We start from the raw sequence: 19714 nt of genomic DNA on the forward strand, positions 1-19714 counted from the left end.
GACCACACCACAAGAAACAGTGGCCATTGAATGCCCACCATTAAAAGCTTCCTAGGGCTCACTGTAATGTTTATTTGTCATCCAACCTGTTGATCAGGTCAGGCACACTTGGATGAAGATAAAAATACAAATATGAGCTTAATATAAAACTTTTGTGGCCCTTAAGAAAATTTTAACGGTGAGTGTTCAATCATCACTATTTCCTATGGTGTGGTCCATACGAGATTTGGATATGCCTCATTTTTCGGTTCATATCATAAAATAGTCTGAAAAAAATGGATGGACGGCGTGGATAAGACACATACATGATGGTGAGGCCCACAGAGCACTGTCAGTAGCCACATCGCTGCTGACGCTGTCAGTAGGCAATCCGCGTCTCGTCTGGTATGGGTCCATTGCATTCCTACTCGCGAGTACCAGCGTTCTCTGTCGGAGGGGGGCCGTTGGAGGAGTCATGGAAGTCCTTTAAACGGTCATATATTTGAAATTTGAAAAAGACAAAGCAAAGTAAACAGAAAAAAGAACGAAAAGCTCCTCAGCTGCTGCATCCAAAGATCTCGATCTTCTCCGCAACCCGTGGAAATTCTCGATCCAATGGAAGAGACCTCTCATCATGACCCAAACACCCAAATCCCAGATTCTCTCGTTCGTGATTGGGAGAAAGATTCACAGAATATCACGTCTTCTTCTGTCGAAGATGATCTATTTTCGTACATTCGTGGGAAAGATTTCAGCGCTGGTGTTGACGATGACGAAGACAGAGGTTCTGTTGATTCGGTGCTCTGTATTTCTGGTTCGAGGCTAGTTCAGACCGGGTTTAAGCAGGCGAACTGCACAGGTTTGTTAATTCGAAATGAAAATTTCCAGATCTTGGGTTTTGATCTTGCTTTTCGGTCAGTTTCTTTAGAACGTACTAATTCGAATTGTGTGATTTTCGGTTTTTCGAAGTTAGATTTGGGATCTATCTGTTTAATACGCATTAATACGAAATGGGTTTTTCAAATCTTGGGTTTTTTTCTGTCTATATTGATCTGAATTGGATGAATTTTCGGTTTTTGAAATTAGATTTGGGATTTATTCGTTTAAACCCTACCAATATGAAATGGGTTTTTCAGATCTCGAATTTTCCAGTCTATATGGACTAGATTTCTGGGTCTAATTTCTTGATTAATCGAACATAAGGTGAGGGCAAGAAGTTAAATGTCTGGAGTGTTTCGCTTGAATAGGCCTTTAATGCAATGGATCATCACTGTAGAAAAATCTCACTGATTGGATGATCTCAGATGCCTCAGGGGATAACCACTCCGAATCCACGGAGTTTTCTGGATTTCTCACGTAGGGATAAAAGCAGGAATAATTCCTAATAAATTCGAAATAATTTGATTGATGAGAAAAAAAAAAACGAAATTACATGAGCTCAAATCTAGGAGTTTTAGACTTAAGACTCCAACTCAAACACCCTAAAAACTTATTACAAATAGTAAACTTATTATTTATAGACGACCTCTATTCCTTTCAGACTTTGTGGTTTTCAGTCAAAATTAGTAAGTGTCCAATTTGGCCCAACCACTTTATTCTGCTAACTTTTCGAAGCCCTTTTCATGTTGGGCATGACTTCTACAACTCAAAGGATCAAAAGTTATACTCGAATTAAAAATTATTATTTATAGTAAAAACGAAACTAAATGGGACTTTTGACCGTCGATCTGATGGAATCTCGCAAATCCGGCACAGGCAACCTGACATAGCGGGGTTGGTTGGCTTAAGTAGGTTCTACTACCCCAAAATCATATATAATATGTTGAAAAACTCATCCCGGTTTGCAAGATACGACTGATTTAAAGTTCTGACTGTCTGGATTGTTTCCGCCTCCGATTGGGCCTTCTCTGGTGCGTCTTTGCCATGAAAGTGTCTGTGACCCGCTCTACATCAGATCATCGGGTTGTTCAATCTGCGTGATTTGTAGTCAGTGGTCTACTCCCAGTGAGACCCACATTAAGATGGTCATGGATCATCGTGTGAATTTCCAGCCTGAGTGGTTGAAAAATCTCTATGGATTGGTCAGGGTAGAAAATTCTCACCAATTAGATGATTTCAGGCGTCTCATTGTAGAGCTGAAAATGGATGGTAGAAAATAATGTTGGCAGCAACCAGCACTGAACAGGAACAGGTCCACCTGCAGTGATCAAGCAGTCATTCAATCTGTGTGATTTGTAGTCAGTGGTCCATTCACAGTTGGACCCACGTGATGGATGGTCCGTATCATGAATCATTGTGTGATATTTCCAACCTGAGCAGTACAAAAGTCTCAATGAATTGGCCGCAGTGGAAAATTCTCACTGATTAGATGAGCTCAGGCATCTGATGTACAGGTGGAAAAGGATGGTAGAAAATACCATTGGCAGTGATCAGCACTGAACAGGAAAAGGTCCACCTGCAGTGATCAAGCAGGTCATTCAATCTGTGTGATTTGTAGTCGGTGGTCCATTCACAGTCGGACCCACGTGAAGGATGGTCCGTATCATGAATCATTGTGTGATATTTCCAACCTGAGCAGTACAAAAGTCTCAATGAATTGGCCGCAGTAGAAAATTCTCACTGATTAGATGAGCTCAGGCATCTGATGTACAGGTGGAAAAGGATGGTAGAAAATACAATTGGCTGTGATCAGCACTGAACAGGAAATGGTCCACCGTGCAGGTTGTTCAATGGGTGTGAATCCATGGTGGGACCCACCTGATGGATGGTCCATATAACAGATTGTTATATGATGTACCCAGACCGAGTGCACCACAGCAGACCATTTTATTGGCACAAAGGACAATTTATTTTTTTTCTTTCACTTCAATAGAGTTTGGTTTTCCTTTTTGTTTTTAAATGGAATTTGAATGGTCATTTACCCTTTTTCCTGTCACAGATGATATTGTGATGCTTGTGAATTCTGGAGGTGGAACGATAACAGGATTAGATTCAAAGGTGAATTTAAAGAGCGACTTCTGTTTTCAAGGAGGGGATGTTATAAGAACAAATGAGAATATAGTCAATGGCGGTGATTGCCCATCTCTTTATCAGTCCGCCCGGTATGGAAACTTCTGTTACCAGTTTGAAGATCTCGCACCTGGAGATTATTTCGTTGATCTGCATTTCGCGGAGATTGTCAACACAAACGGGCCTAAAGGGATGAGGGTCTTCAATGTCTTCATGCAGCAAGAGAAGGCAAGAAGCAATTTTTCTGTGATATTTTTTTTTTCTTCGAGGAAATATACGATGTTCAATGGAGCAATTGCTCGGTCCCAACAAGCTTAACATGTGGGCCCCACCGTCCAGTCATCCATTTTGTTCATGCATTATACACAATGTGATTGCCCGTTGGTTCCAATTGTCCATTTTCCACTGGCTCTAGGATCATCTTGTAGGGAAGATATTGGGACATGGCGCCATTTCTTTCGACCAATTGGACCATTGGCAACATCAACCACTGAAGTAGTGGGGCCCATGTTCCAGTGATCCAAATTGTTCATGCCCCATACATGTGAATGGAGTTACCACAAATATCTCTCCATCGGACGACAATAACTATCCGATTGGAACAGTTCCATCGGTCCTACAATCATCTTATAGGGCATATAATTGGGCATGGCCCACTGATGGTGGGGCCCACCACTTTAGTGTTTCACATTGCCAAAATGTGGGGTGCTACTATCCCATTTCTGTGTCAAACGAAAAAAAGTTGCCATTTCTTTCAACTGAGCATCTTACCTTAATTCGTCTTTTTTCCACCATCCAACATATCTTTGATGCATTGTGGAATGTCTGTTTCATTGTAAAAATTGCAGGTTCTGTCTGAATTTGATATATATTCGGTTGTCGGAGCCAATCAACCTTTTCAGCTGGTCGATGCCAGGGTCCATGTAGAGGAGAATCGGGCGATGGCAATAAGGTTTGAAGGGATTCATGGAAGTCCCATTGTCTGTGGGATTTGCATCAGAAAAGCACCAAAGACATCTGGTATTGTACATTGTTTTTTAGTCTGTTATTCGTGTAGTTTCATCACTTGAGCTGACTCAATCTCGATTTCAGATTCTTCAGTGAAATCCAAGTATCTTGTTTGTAACAACTGCTCCACCAAGATAGATGTTCCCACAACTCAGGTCAGAAACTTATGATAGATGATTTGAATTTCCAAACTTTTTGATTGAAATGCACACCACACTATATTTTCTACATTTGGTAATGCAGTAAGTACAAAGCAACATTACAAATTGCCATAGTTCTAAAACTCACTGACTTGGCTGAATTAACTCGACTCGGCGAGATTCCAAGCTGGTTCACAGCAAAACTCGGTACTGGGTCAATGTAGGGGCATTTTCACACCGGGCTCGAGTGGGGTGGCCATGGGATGTGGGTTCTGGGCTATGAGATAAAGGGATTGATTCACCATGCTCTATCAGTTCGAGCTTTTAGAGGAAGTGGTTAGTTATCCTCCATCAAAGTGGTATCAGAGCAAGAGGTCTCGTGTTCGAGACTTCTCAACGGGCTTGATTAATGCAGGGGCATTTTTGTCTCGGCTGACGACCTAACCCATGGGATGTGGGGTCTGGGCTATGAGATAAAGGGATTGATTCACCATGCTCTATCGGTTTGAGCTTTTAGAGCAAGTGGTTAGTTATCCTTCATCAAAGTGGTATCAGAGCAAGAGGTCTCGTGTTCGAGACTTCTCAACGGGCCTGATTAATGCAGGGGCATTTTTGTCTTTGAGTCAACCTGACTTGGCTGGACATTGAGTCTAGTAGACTTTTCGGGTTTTCGAACTATGTCTATTGTAAAACAAGGGTGTTTCTGTGTGAAATTTGCGTTGCCAAATGAGTATCTCATTTGTAACAACTGTTCCACTGAGAGAAGTTTTCACAATTCAGGTTGAGAAATTTAAGTTGGATAAATCCATACATTATTTACACCCACCCTTTTTGGTAGATACACCCCATTTTTCTACATTTAGCAATACAGTAATATAGTAATATAGAATTGTATCACCAATTGCAAAATGCAAGTGTCTATAAAAGAGAGAGGTGCGTGCTCCAGTGGTATCGGTACAACCATAAGTTTATGCTGATACCCGGTAGGTGTGGGGCCCACGTGATATATTCAGGCCATTCAATGAGTCCATCAGATGCATCACCTCATTTTACCTGAAGGTGCCAAAAATCAGCCAGATCCAACACTCAGTGGGCCACAAAACACGGAACAATCTGAGAGAGGACACCCGCCCTTGATTTTCAGTGGCCCACCTGAATTTCGAAACAGATCAAGTTTTGGACAGACCCTTCATCCAGGCCAGATGAAGGGTTGAATCCACACACACAACATGGTGGGCCCTCCGCGCAAATCAAGGATGGGTGTTCCCTCCCACCTTACACCCCGTCATGTGGTCCATCTGATTCAAGAATCAGCTTGATTTTTGGGATCTGAGGGTATCATCCACTGATTCATCGGATGGACCATTTAGATTTTATTCACGCATCACATGGATCCCACATTTGCCCAGTACCACTGCAGCACACCCCTGGTAGAAATGTATGATGTTTATTTCATTTTATCATCTGTTTGCAGGATAGGGCTAGAGCTGCGAAAAGTATCTCGAAGTATGAGAAGAAAATACAAGAGCTTACTCATCAGTGCCAGCTTAAAACAGACGAGTGCTACGAGGCTTGGATGTCTCTAACAGCTGCAAATGATCAGCTAGATAAGCTGAGAATGGAACTCAGCAACCATTTCTTGCACAGCGAGTCACTAGGTAAGGGCCCGTTTGGAAATACATCCGGAGCTGTCTACTCAAAATCCTCAGCTGAGTTCAATCATATCATGATTTGGGGTTGCATCCAAACACTATCATGACATGGAAAGTTAATTTTGGGTAAGGTTTTCTCTGATGGGGAGTGATTTGATACTCTGGCCACATATGACGCTTGATATGAAGGCATTTAGAAATGGTACATGTGGTGTTTATTAACCCGAATTAATGGTTAAATTGTGGAACCCCCTGTCATTTAGTTACAGTACAAAAATCAGTTTGGTCTGCCAATCATAACCTTTGATTCGTGGACACTTGTTTTTTGAAATAAGACACCATTGGATATTTTTCATTTCTAACTGCCCAATAAATGTCCATCAATCTAACATTCCGATAACCAAATAAGAGTAGTTTTTTTTTTTTTGGTTCGTGATGCATTTAAATTGGTGCCTGTAAGTTGGATAGCTCAGTTTTATTTATTTGTATGTCATGTAAGCAATTTCTAACAACCTACATTGTTGAATCTCAAGCAATCGAAATTGGAAAAAAAGGAATAAAACGAAATGGAATAATGGAACAACAACTTAATTGGAGATCTGTGACAGGGGCAAAACACAATCAATGATGATTTGGTAATGGTTGTTGGGTCGAGGCACATACGTGGTCGCTATCTTTGAGATAGTTTGTACCCCTCAGTGTGCTGAACCAGTGCATAAGGTCATCGACGCACTATCTCCAAGCATACAATGCCCTAACAGATGGATATGCATAGAATGCATATGTCTATAAGTCCCAACACCAACACAACAACAACTTGACCTTCTCTGTGCCCAAAAGAGGAAAACTAGAAAGGGAGGAGATAGCAAAACGGGAGAGGGGATTTTGATTTTCTATAAAATGAAATCCTAACCCTAAGCCCCTTTAATAAAAAAACAAGATTAACCCGTTGAGTGAAAAACCGTCAAGATGATTGAGATGTGCCTGCAAGTTAAGAGGCGCATTTCACATGATGGAAACAACCTTATTAAGTGGGCCACATCCAACAGTCACAATAAAACCAAAAGGAGTAAAAAAGATAGCTGTAAATCTAGGAAAAACCAAGCAAAGTTGCTTTTGCTTTTCCAAACTCCTTTTCTTTGTATTTTTTGAAATACACGACATTACATGCATATCATCCACCACACTCTACTAGAGTATCAAAGTATTTCTATTGTCTAATAGTATTTTTGTACGCTTTAGATCGAGCTTTGGAGAAGCAGTCAGTGCAATTGAGGGATGTTTCCAACCAGTATGAACGTGGTAAGAAGGTTTGGTTTGCCGCCATCAATGATTTGAAAGATAAAATGAAGGTAAAAGATGTATTTCTTATGCAATTTATATGCAACTTAGACAGAAGGTTCTGTTTCTGACAAACGAGTTCAAAACTGATTAGCTTGGAAAGTTAGTTTGTTATTAGAATAAGTCTTGATTTTTCTTGTAGGTGATGAAACGGGAGCATGCCCAACTTTCTCAAGAAGCTCACGATTGTGCCGATTCCGTTCCTGAATTAAATAAAATGGTCTTTGCAGTGCAATCATTGGGTAAGTCTGAATGTCCTTGATTGGTATGGATATTGAAATTGATGTATTTATATGGCACTTGAATTAAACAATGGCGTTTTTATGTTCAAGAAACAATTGTACAGATTGGGCCCACATTTCAGTAATCTAAGCCATTGATATGGGTGGGACCCATCATGGGACGGGCCACACCATAACATCTCCTCTGTAGTTGATCCTAGACATCCAAAGAAAAGGAACAAATTGCAACACCAGTTGTCCATGTTGGGTTATCTCCCATCCATTGTCTATGCACCCACATTTGGATCACCCAAAAGTGTGGGTCCCACATGTACAGTTTATTAGGCCTGGCAAAATGCAGTTGATCCTAGCCATCCAAAGAAAAGGAACAATTGCACACAGTATTGGGTATCTCCAATCCATTCTCCATCCACCCACATTTGGGATCAACAAAAGGTGGGCCCCAAATGTACAGTGGATCCGGGAAAAAAAATGCTTAGTTGTGTATATCGCCATATATGCAGTTGCGCAGTGCGAAGAACTTAAAGTCAAGTACAATGAAGAGCTGGCCAAGAGGAGGAAGCTATATAACCAAGTTTTGGAAACAAAAGGTATATGTGCATTTTGTTTTCAGCCTTCTTTTTATGCTCATGGCATGCGAACTGAAGTTATTGAAGCTTTCTTACTCTTATTTCAGGGAATATAAGGGTGTTTTGTAGATGCCGCCCATTAAGTAAGGAAGAGGTTTCATCTGGTTGTGCATTGGCCGTAGACTTTGATGCAGCCAAGGATGGCGATCTTGGGGTACTGACCGGCGGCGGGTCCACAAAGAAAATCTTCAAATTCGACCGAGTTTATACTCCAAAGGACAATCAAGGCATGGATGATGATTAGTTTGATCAATACAATACATGATATGAAGATTGTTAGTTCTATACACATAGTAGCCCTACATGCTAATGTGGGAATACACATATGAGATCCAAGCTGTCTATCAGGAAGTGAGTCCCATTGTGATGCAGGACAATTAACCACTTGCTCTAAAAGCTTGAATTGATAGAGCATGGTGAATCAATCCGTTTATCTCATAGCCCAGGCCCCATATCCCATGGGTTAGGACCTCGGCCGAACCCCCCTTGTGGGCCCCATTTCACATGGGTTCTACTTCACATGAGCCACCCACCTCGAGTGTGCCCTTGGATCCCATAGGCCACCCCGCTTGAGCCCAGTGTGAAAATGCCCCTGCATTATATTGTGTATGTGGCCTGGCCTAATTAACAAGTAGATCAATGAGAAGGTTTCAATTCGAACTGGTTGGACTATGAATTATAGTCCACCCAACAAATAACTTTCAACCTTTCATGCGTGTGCAACATCCAACCCGATCAATAGGTTGGCCCTATAATGAGGATCACCTTACGCAAAAATCATCCATATGCACTCATCTAGTGGACTACACTTGTATTTTGTTATTTAGCAATGGCTAGAATTTTTTTCTATGATGTGGCCAACCTGATGAGTGTATAGCGCTGATTTTTGCCTTTGGTGATCGTTATCATGGGGCCAACCTAATGGGAGGGTTGGATGTCACATGCACTTGATAGGTTGGAAGTTATCTGCGGGGTGGTGAGCGTACCTTGTGGTCCAACTAGTTAAACTTGAGATCTTCTCCAGATCACCACATCATGTGGGCCATGGTACAGACATACGAAAAGGATGGTTACAACATTCATGCATGGCCCACCTATTGTGAACTGCTCAGATGTTCATGTGTAAAATCAGCAAACTCTCTCTACATGCAAAATAACTTGCTAGAGTTATTGCAATGATTATATAACATCCAAGTAAAAGTTTGGATTTTAATTTATGTTGGGTTGGATTTTTATTTTCATGTGGACAGCTGATGTGTTTGCGGATGCTGCTCCATTGGTCATTTCAGTCCTAGATGGCTACAATGTCTGCATTTTTGCATACGGGCAGACGGGAACTGGGAAGACTTTCACAATGGAGGGAACTGAGAAAAATAGGGGTGTGAATTACAGGACTGTAGAGGAATTGTTTAAAATTGCAAAGGAAAGGAGGGAGACTTTTGCATACAGCATCTCTGTTAGTGTGCTTGAAGTATACAATGAGCAGATCAGAGACTTGCTGGCTACATCCCCATCGTCGAAAAAGTAAATTTTGATCTTTATATCTTTCGCATTTTATGTTGAGATATGCTCCAGTGCTCCTAGGTGTACTGGTTCACTTCGACACTCCAATTGACTGATCTGAACTGTCCGTTAAGGCCACAACTCCATGCACTATCATGCCAAAATTGCACTTATGAGAGATGATCCAATCCATCCTTGATTTGTCTTTATTTTCTGTAGCCATCCTTTTCCTGAGACATGGATGGGACGGTTCTGATTGCATAATAAAAGTGATTCTTTAGAATAATTAGCAATCCATGATGGGCCCTAACAAATAGGAAAAGTTGTTGATTTTGGCCTATTTTTGTGTAAATCTTGACCGTCCATATTGAAGGTTATTGATCAAATGGTTAGTATTTGTGAGATTAGCCATCCTTTTCCTGAGACATGGATGGGACGGTTCTGATTGCATAATAAAAGCGATTCTTTAGAATAATTAGCAATCCATGATGGGCTCTAACAAATAGGAAAATTTGTTGATTTTGGCCTATTTTTGTGTAAATCTTGACCGTCCATATTGAAGGTTATTGATCAAATGGTTAGTATTTGTGAGATTAATGTGATGTTTTCATTGTGAACTGGGAAATGTCTGCTGGATCTAGATCAATTGAATGTACCAAGTATCCAGATGCAACTAGGAGGACTATAACTCTGTGTTCTGAGAGCAATGGAGCATTTTTTTTTTTCTTTGGGTGTTTGGCTGCACCAAATTTCACAAAATGTCATGATATATTCACCAAATTAGACTGATTAATCATGAATTATCATGGTATCTGATGCAACCAAACGCACCCTTAAGGTTACTCATGAAGGTAGGATGTTGAATCCTACTCTCCCTCCACGTGCCAATGCATGTGTGCCATGATCCATTCCGAAAGTCAGGCCAGTCAGGTCATCAGGTTGGTCAGATAGTCTATGTCAAATGCAAATGTGAACCATATTCTTGTTCAACTGTTCATTTTCTTGTACATGTGTGGCCCACCTGATGATTGGGACAGCTATTTTTGGGCTATGGCACATACACAGTGGAGCCCACCGGATCAAATGGCTCATATCTCACAATGGGATTCAAAATCCTACTCTTTGGAGTCAATTTTGCATGTTGCTTCTGTAGCCCGAGAGAAGCATTTATTGGGATGTTTTTCTCATTTCTTTGTTTTCATTTATCGTCTTTAGCATTTCTTGCTCTTTGATCAAGACATGTTGAAACATGGGCACGGATTCTTTTTCAGGTTGGAGATAAGACAGGCGGCTGAAGGAGCTCATCACGTGCCAGGAATTGTCGAGGCTAAAGTTGAGAACATAAAGCAGGTCTGGGATGTGCTACAAGTTGGAAGCAGTGCTAGAGCCGTTGGATCTAATAATGTCAATGAACACAGTAGTCGATCTCATTGGTTTGTGCCCATTCACAAAAAGGCGTGTTTTTCTTAAATCATTCTAGTATTGGATGCCACATTTGGATGATCTATTGGAATGAATTGCAATTCAATTAAATATACAAAAATTGACCAAAATGGAAATGTCCACATTTTAATTCATAACGATAACCAACCCCCTAAAACATTTTGAATTGCTATTTCCCAAGTTGTTTCTAATTTATTCAGTTGAATTATTGCCATTCGAATCGAGCATCCAAACATGACACGATGTATTTTAGAGCTTTATTTTATTTATTTATTTATTTTTCTCTTTATCTAGCATGCTTTGTATAATGGTAAAAGCTAAGAATTTGATGAATGGGGAGTGCACGAAGAGCAAGCTTTGGCTTGTGGATCTGGCAGGCAGTGAGAGGCTTGCAAAGACAGACGTGCAAGGGGAGCGGCTCAAAGAAGCTCAAAACATCAACAGATCACTTTCAGCTCTTGGGGACGTCGTATCGGCTCTAGCAACGAAAAGCAGCCACATCCCATACAGGTTCATCGCTGATTGTTGTTGCCCGTCAAAGCAATTCGGTCCGATATTCGTGATCTGATTCATTTCTTTGAATCTTTTCAGGAATTCCAAGTTGACACATTTGCTTCAAGATTCGTTAGGTATCCCTCAATCAATCTATCTCATTTACTACTATCTCTATTAGTAGTCTATGCAAATTGAATTTTATTTGCATTGTCGCATTGAGGAAAGAAGTCCATTTAACTAGATAGTGGGCCCCACATTTGATGCACCAGGGCCATCATGGATTGCATTGGCAGAAAAACCATCCAATCAAGATCATTCAAAAAGGGATGGTTAGACCCAATGCTAACTTACCATGCATTTGGCATTAGCTCCTGATTAGATGGCTAGGATGATGCAGGACAATTAACCACTTGCTCTAAAAGCTTGAACTGTTAGAGCATGACAAATTAATCCCTTTATCTCATAGCCCAGGCCCCACATCTCATGGGTGTGAAATGCGTATTAATCACCCTCGGTGAGGAGTCTCGAACACGAGACCTCTCCCGTGGGCCCCGCCCACCCCGAGTGTGCCCCTGCATCCCACGGGCGACCCCACTTGAGCTCGGTGTGAAAATGCCCATGCATTATAGGATCATCCAATCAAAGTGACTTTTGGGACATGGCACTATTTGTTTGCCTTGGGCCAAAAGCCATGAATCAAGATCATGCAAAAGGGATGATTATACCAATGTGGATCTTACCGTCCATTTTGCATGGGCACCTGATGAGACAGCTAGAATCATCTGATCAATGGAGGCTTTTGGTAATGGTGCAATCCAAAAAAACCCATGATATTCAAAAGCGGGCCTTAGTATCCCGACGACAAATGACGTTAATACCTGTTACCATCAGAAGTTGATTTATTTGGTTTTCTTACATAGGAGGCGACTCCAAAACTCTGATGTTTGTGCAAATCAGCCCATCAGAGCATGACTCTAGTGAAACGCTAAGTTCGTTGAATTTCGCAACTCGGGTCCGAGGGATTGAGCTGAATCCTGCAAAGAAGCAGATTGACAGTAGCGAGCTTCAAAAAACAAAACAGATGGTTAGGTTCAAAGACAACTCAACAGATTAATCTTCCTTTCATTCTATACTTGTATCTTGGTCATTAATGGTGTGTTTGGTTGCACCAAATATCATGAAATTTCATTATTAATCAGTCTAGTTTGGTGCAACCAAACGCACCGGAAGCTATAATGTATCGCTGACTTCTTCTTCTTCTTCTTTTTTTTTTTGCTTTGATATTTCTCATGAAGCTTGAGAAAGCAAGGCAGGAATCAAGATATAAAGATGAATCGATACGGAAGCTTGAAGAGCGCAATCTAAACTTAGAAAACAAGCTCAGAAGCGAAGATCAATTCATTAGAAACCAACAGGAAAAGGTAGTCTAATACATGTAATAGTGTAATGTAGAAATGCTCCATTGCTCTCATAGCACTATAAGTTCTGGTGCTCCTACTTCCATGTGTTCGCTTGGATAATTCAATCGATTAATCTGAACCGTCTATTTAGTCCAGAACACATTTCACGGGCCACCATGCAAAAATCACATTGATGTGATGATCATCCAATCCAGTCTTGATTTGGCCTTATTTTCTGTAGCCATCCTTTTTTTTTTTTTTTTTCCAAGCCATGAAAGAAAAGTGATTTTTTAGAATCATACGCAATTGATGATGGTCCGTAGCAAGTAGATGGATCAAATTGTTGATTGGACCTATTTTTGTAATCAATCTTGACCGTCCATATCAAAGGCCATTGATCAAATTGTTAAAACTTGTCAGGTTGGTGTGATGTTTACATGGTAGCCCATGAAATATGTGTAGGACCCAATGAAAGGTCTGAATCGATGGATTGGACTGTCTAACCATGTAAATACAACCACATGACTATAACTTATAGTGTTCTGAGAGAGCACTGGATCATTTCTCGTAGTAATGCGCGAAACACTGAGGTTTTGTACCAGTATATAGTGATATATAGCTGCTGATGATCATTTCTGCTTTTGTCTGTTTGGAATGAAAGATCAAAGATCTTGAAGGTCAGATTGAGTTGAAGATGGACTTGCAGAGCCAATCAGAGAGGCAGTTCGGGCAAGTATCAGAGAAATTGAAAAGGAAGGAAGAAATGTGTTTTTCTCTTCAACATAAGGTTAGTGCTTAAGAAGAAAACTACGGTGTGCATATTCAAAACGGTTGGAACTCATCGACCATATAACATGCATGTATGTCAATTCAGGCTGCCCAAATCTGGTCCCAAAAATCGAACTGATCAGACGATCTTAACCATCTGATTTCGCTTGTTGAATTTTTGAATCGCGACTATTTTCTTTTTGAAGTATTGGATGGTTAAGATATTTGTATTGTAAAATCTCCATCTGTAGTGGGTCCCATGACTTAAGACTGTCTAATTGGATGAACTTAACAATCTGATTTTACCACATTGAAAATTTGGATTTTTGGCCACTTTCTTTTAGGTGCCCATTTGATGGGGGGAGCGGATAAGGTGTTACCTGGGTAACACCGTAGTGGGTGTTAACCTTACCGTGGGGCCCACCTTGATGATGTGTTGTATATCCATGCTGTCCCATCTGTATTTACAGCCCACTTTAGGATATCGTCCCAAAAATTAAGCAGATCCAAATCTCAGGTGGACCACATCACAGGAAACAGTGGCGATTGAAGGCCCACCGTTAAGAACTTCCCAGGGCCCACCATAAGCAGATTCTTAATGTTTATTTGCCATCCAACCTGTTGATAAGGTCAATCAGACCTGGATGAAGAGAAAAGTACAAAGACAGCTTGATTCAAAACTTTTGTGGTCTATAAAAAGATTTTAATGCTCATTCACCGCTTTTTCCAGAGGTTTGGTCCACTGGAGATTTGGATCTACTTGAGTTTTTGGCTTAAAATCCTAAAATCAGATGAAAAAGTGGATGGGCGGCATGGATATACAACATATTCATCAAGGTGGGCCCCACATGGTAAGGGTAATGCCTAATCCGCTCCCATTTAATGGCCACTAATTGGGACGGTTGAGATCATCAGTTTGTAAGATCTCCATCCGTAAATGGAGCCTATGATTGAGCCATGTGGATTGCTGCATGTGTGCTATATCAGAGTACTAACTAGTTTATATTCATCTGTTCTCATCGAAAAACGACAATCGTCGGTACTGACTAGTTTGTATATGTTACAAAGGTGAAGGAGCTCGAAAACAGGATGAAAGAGCAACAACATTCAGAATCTATTATTCTACAACAAAAGGTAAGTGCTATGATGATCTCAACAGTTAAAAAAGGGCTAGAACTACTGTTATATATCTTTTGCATATAAAAGGAACTTGAAAACAAGCTAAAAGAGTGACCGTACTCATAATCCATCCTACAAGTACTACTCTGTATGTGCCAATGTGTGGCATGTGTGTGAGATCTATGCCATTTATGAGATGGGCCCCATTTTGTGCATATTAAGGTCTAAAATAAGGCTGGTCTGGTCGTTTGGTAGGGCACTTGCATGAGAAGAATGGACGGGTGAAAAATTGACCAATGTTTGGACCAGATGATGAATGGACTAGGTTGATTTTCCTGCAATGTTGTTACAGTGGGGCCCACCTGATGAATGGCCTTTGATCCCTGCCTTCATGACTTGAAAAAACACAATCATAACCATTCCATGATACCTCCATAATGGAGCCCATGATACGAGTACTGACTTAGTTTCTGTTCTTTTCTTCTCATTGTCAAATGGCGATCATGGTTAAAAGACTTGGTGACTCGACCCGACTCGTACGGCCCTGAGTTTGAGTCATGACTCACCTTCGTGGTATCAAACCAGATCGGGTCCGAATCTGATTGTCCCCGACTCATCCGAGTCATAAAACCATGACATTGATCCAAGTACTAACTGGTTTTCTACATGTTACACAGGTCAAGGAGGTCGAAAACAAGCTGAAAGAGCAACAACATTCAGAATCTATTATTCTACAACAAAAGGTATCTGCTATGACAACTATCGGTTAAGAAAAAGCTACGACTAACTTCTGTTATATATGCCTTAATGCAAATTAAGGGCCTGTTTGGATGCCACTTAAAAATGTTGGAAATTTCAGTTTAGTTGATTTCCATCAAATGGAGAGCACAATCATAGTGTTTGGGTGACACTTCAAAAAAACAATTTTCATGTGAACAAAAGAGGGGAATTGTCGACACCCAAACAAAAGCATTTTGAGATAAAATCAGATTTCTGAAACTAATTTATCAAAAAATGCTTTTTACAAAAATCTGTTTCCAGGAAAATCATTCCAGGCTGACACCCAAACATGTCCTGAGGAGCTTAGACCCCATCTTACAATTTGTGGCTCGTGTGTGAGAGATCCATGCCATTCATTAGATGGGACCCACTGTGTCCATATCATAAGACCAGTCTGTTCATTGGGCAGGTCACTCAGCATGAATAAACAGACGGTTGAAAATTTACCAATGTGCAATTCGCATGATGATCTGACGAGGTTGATTTTCCTGCCATGTTATGGTGGGAATGGCCTTGATCCCTACTAAAGTTGTGTTTGTTGGGACTCGTGGATGCACACGGAGCAGAATCAAGCAAAGTAATTGCAATTGCACAAACAAACACAACAAGAAGACAATCCGAATTGTACGTGGAAAAACCCATGCGGGAAAAAACCATGGCACAAGGCGATGAGTAATGGCACTATGAAAGCAAAATTACAAGAGAGAGTAGATCTTTCTGATTCGAACACCTTAGGAAGCCCTAATCCCGATTACACCCGGTAGATATATTACCCAACCAGAATAGGAAACAAATTGCGCACTTATGCAACTCTGCGCGCTTGATGGGACCTTCGATGGCATCGATAGTGTTAAACAGCAAGTAACCAGTCTATGCTACACTACTTCACAAGTAACAACAATGATAAGAATCTGTGATCATACGACAATGGGTCGTTGCATTCAAATGGCCCGCCCTCTCGATTCTCTTGGAGAAATGAAAGAAACCATACACATATTAACTTGTATTTCTATCCATTACACAGATTACAGACCTCGAAAACAAGCTGAAAGAGCAATATCAACATCAGTCTATGCTACTGCCGCATCCCACTTTACAATCCACCCCAATTGACAGAAGATCTGTCCCGCACATCGAGTCCATTAATGGGACTGATCTGCTGGTTCTGAGGAGCTCGGACTCAATCAACCGTCCGATGAGCCAACCGTCCGCTCTACTACGTGGAGCTGACTCGCTTCATGAGATCAAGAGAAGGAGAGAAAGAAGAAGTGGGTCCTCCTTAGGAGACTACGAGAACAACAACACCAACATCATTGTGCCGCCGCCTCCGCTTCTAGATAAGAAGCCATTTCCGACCGAGTTGAGTAGGCCGAGTCTCGACCCAGCCAAAGCATTCAAAAGGCTTACAAAGACATCAAAGCCAGTTACTACAAGTAATGCCCAGAAGCTATTTCCACATAGTAGAGTTGGGGCAGTTAAGGAGACATTGAAATGGAAATAAGAGCAGCAATGTAGGCTGTTTTGTAATATGATTTTTCCCCCCCCCTTTCTTGGGCGCATTTGGATGCTCACCATCAAATTGAATTTCAATTCTTTAGTTTGATGTAGTGAGCTATTTCGAGATAGCAGAGTTGGGGGAGTTAAGGAGACATTGAAATGGAAGTAAGAGCAGCAATGTAGGCTGTTTTGTAATATGATTTTTCTTTTTTTCCTTTTCTTGGGTGCGTGTGGATGTACCATCAAATTGAATTTCAATTCTTTAGTTTGACATAATGAGCTATTTCCATATAATAGCAGAGTTGGGGGAGTCAAGGAGACAGTTGAAATGGAAGTGAAAGCAGCAATATAGGCTGTTTTGTAAAATGATTTTTTTCTTATTCTTGGGCATGTTTGGATGCACCATCGAATTGAATTTTGATTCTTTAGTTGGAAAGCGTGAGATGAACCCAGTTGCAGTTACATTTTCCCACTGCGTACGTTGTAATTTGGAGACTGGCATGCTCTTTTTCGCATGGGAGCATGAATCAATGTGAGTGTTTGGGAGGAGTGTATTTGTATATGAATCTGGATCTTATGCTTGTCTCCAACAGGATTTTTCTATTGTTGCAATGTGATTGAACCACATCATCGTAAACTGCATTTAATGCAGTAGTGCTGATAACTTCAGTAATGATGTGGACCAATGACAATGCATGAAAACAAGAAAATCATATCAAATACCAAAAGCATATGGATTGCGTACCACGTGCTAAGTAAACTGTGGCCCACCATGGTTTATGTGTCTTATCCACACCGTACATCTGTTTTTCCAGATCATTTTAGGGCATGATCACGAAATTGAATCATATCCAATGCTCAAGTGGACCACACAACAGGAAAAGTGGGAATAATGATGTCCACCATTGAAACCTTCCTAGGCCCCACAGTGATGTTTATTTGTCATCCGGGCCCCATTGTACATAATTAAATTACAAAAATACCCTTGACAATTTTAATAAGGGACTGGGCCGGGCCTACGGGATCATAGGCAAGGCCTGAGCCAAGCCCGTTAACATACGGGCCTACATTTTCTTCCTGAGCCCAGCTGTCGGGTCTACTCGTTGGGCCCGCCACATTGTTTGGCGGTGCACGCGCATGGACTCAGAAATGTACGGTCTACACGTAAGTCAAGATTAGCCGTCCAAATGATGGGACCCAATGTAGAAAGTCAATAAACATACAATCAGATTGATCGAACGATCTTGACCTTTGATTAATGGACATCTGCTGATTGGATGTGGACAGTTCAATAGTTTTCACCTTAACCATCCAGTAGATGTATTAGTAGATCATTCTAGTGCAATACGTTTACATGCGTCCATGAATTTGTACCGTATAGTTTTGAGTCATATGGTACACAATCGGAAGCTAGGTGGGGCCTACTGTGATGTTTGTGAGAAATCCACCATGTCTATCCGTTTTGCTACCTCATCTAGGATATGAGATCGAGTGGGAATAACCTTATGAATCGTTTGGATGGTTTATAAACATCACGATTTTCAATGATAGTCATTTTCCTCCCTACTTTTTCCCATCATGTGGCCTACCTGAGTTTTAGATCTGGCTCATTTTTAGGCTTATATACTAAATTTAGATGGCAAAATGGATGGACCGGATGGATTTCTCACAAACATCTCGGTGGGCTGGTTGCAGGCAATTCACGTCACTTGAAACTAGGGTTGAAAGTCAGGCGGGTTGGGCCGGGTTGGTGCTCAACCCTAGCCCAATCCAAGGTTCTTGTACCTCGACTCTAACTCAATTCAACTGAACCTCAGGTTAGAAATTCTCAACTCAAGCCTAATCCAAGCGGCCTTGGTCAAATTAATCGGGTTGGTTAAGTTGATACATGCTAATATTTTTGTTATTACAATAGTCTATTATATTTTTAGTACAAGTATTATATTTTGTGCCTAAGGGTGTACAGAAACCAAGCTAGCTTGGTTAGCTTGCTCGACTCGACTCGACTCAAAAAAGCTTGATTCAACCCGGTTTGAGGTGTTTTTTTTAGCTCAAAAAAAATTAGAACCGAGTTTGAGCTTGCTCAAGCTTGACTCGACTCGGATCGAATCCCAACTCGAATTGAACTCGGATCGAACAAGCTTGGTGACTCGGTTACTTTGATATTGATGTTGCTCACCAAGTGTTTGATGAAATGACTCAAAGAAGTGTGGCTAGTGGTATGTATATGAAACCAACACCGTTTTTTTCTTGATTTTTTATGTTGCTTAGAAAGTGTTTGATAAAATACCTGTAAAACCATTGTTGTTATCTCAAATACAATGAAATTTTGAAGGTGCAGTTCAAGTGTTTATGAAAATGCCTCGATGGCGAACTCGGCTCGATCTTGGCTCGAACTCGGCCCGAGCTGCTGACCAAACCGAGCCGAGCTGGCCAATCAGGCTCGAGGACCGGGCTGAGCCGAGTTCGAGTTCAGGTCAACTAGTAGCGACATACACCCCTATTTGTGCTTATGATTTTATCAATTATATATATAGTTATTTATCGTAAAAAAAATTTATTTTATTTTTTCTAAACAAACAAGTTAAAATATAGGGCAATTACTTCTTTCGAAGTCGTAGTGTGTAGCACACAATCTATTTGGGAGAGAGAAATCTAGCATATCTTGTTAGCCTGAGTCATCGGAAATGATGTGGACCAATGAAATCC

General features: G+C 40.9%; 1 protein-coding gene across 1 annotated transcript; it reads left to right on the plus strand.

Moving 5' to 3' along the window:
• Positions 1 to 449: 449 nt before the first annotated feature.
• Positions 450 to 17220, plus strand: LOC131218719 (kinesin-like protein KIN-14R). The gene is made up of 19 exons (XM_058213449.1): positions 450 to 838; positions 2918 to 3216; positions 3837 to 4008; positions 4081 to 4151; positions 5611 to 5794; positions 7031 to 7140; positions 7272 to 7371; positions 7875 to 7961; positions 8048 to 8227; positions 9251 to 9524; positions 10775 to 10936; positions 11241 to 11456; positions 11538 to 11575; positions 12362 to 12525; positions 12737 to 12862; positions 13503 to 13628; positions 14678 to 14743; positions 15406 to 15471; positions 16533 to 17220. Exons 1-19 carry the CDS (start codon positions 595 to 597, stop codon positions 17007 to 17009), a joined length of 3162 nt encoding a protein of 1053 aa, XP_058069432.1. The 5' UTR covers positions 450 to 594; the 3' UTR covers positions 17010 to 17220.
• The last annotated feature ends 2494 nt before the right edge of the window (positions 17221 to 19714 follow it).

Source organism: Magnolia sinica, chromosome 11 (assembly GCF_029962835.1).
Source record: "Magnolia sinica isolate HGM2019 chromosome 11, MsV1, whole genome shotgun sequence".
Taxonomy (NCBI): Eukaryota; Viridiplantae; Streptophyta; class Magnoliopsida; order Magnoliales; family Magnoliaceae; genus Magnolia; species Magnolia sinica.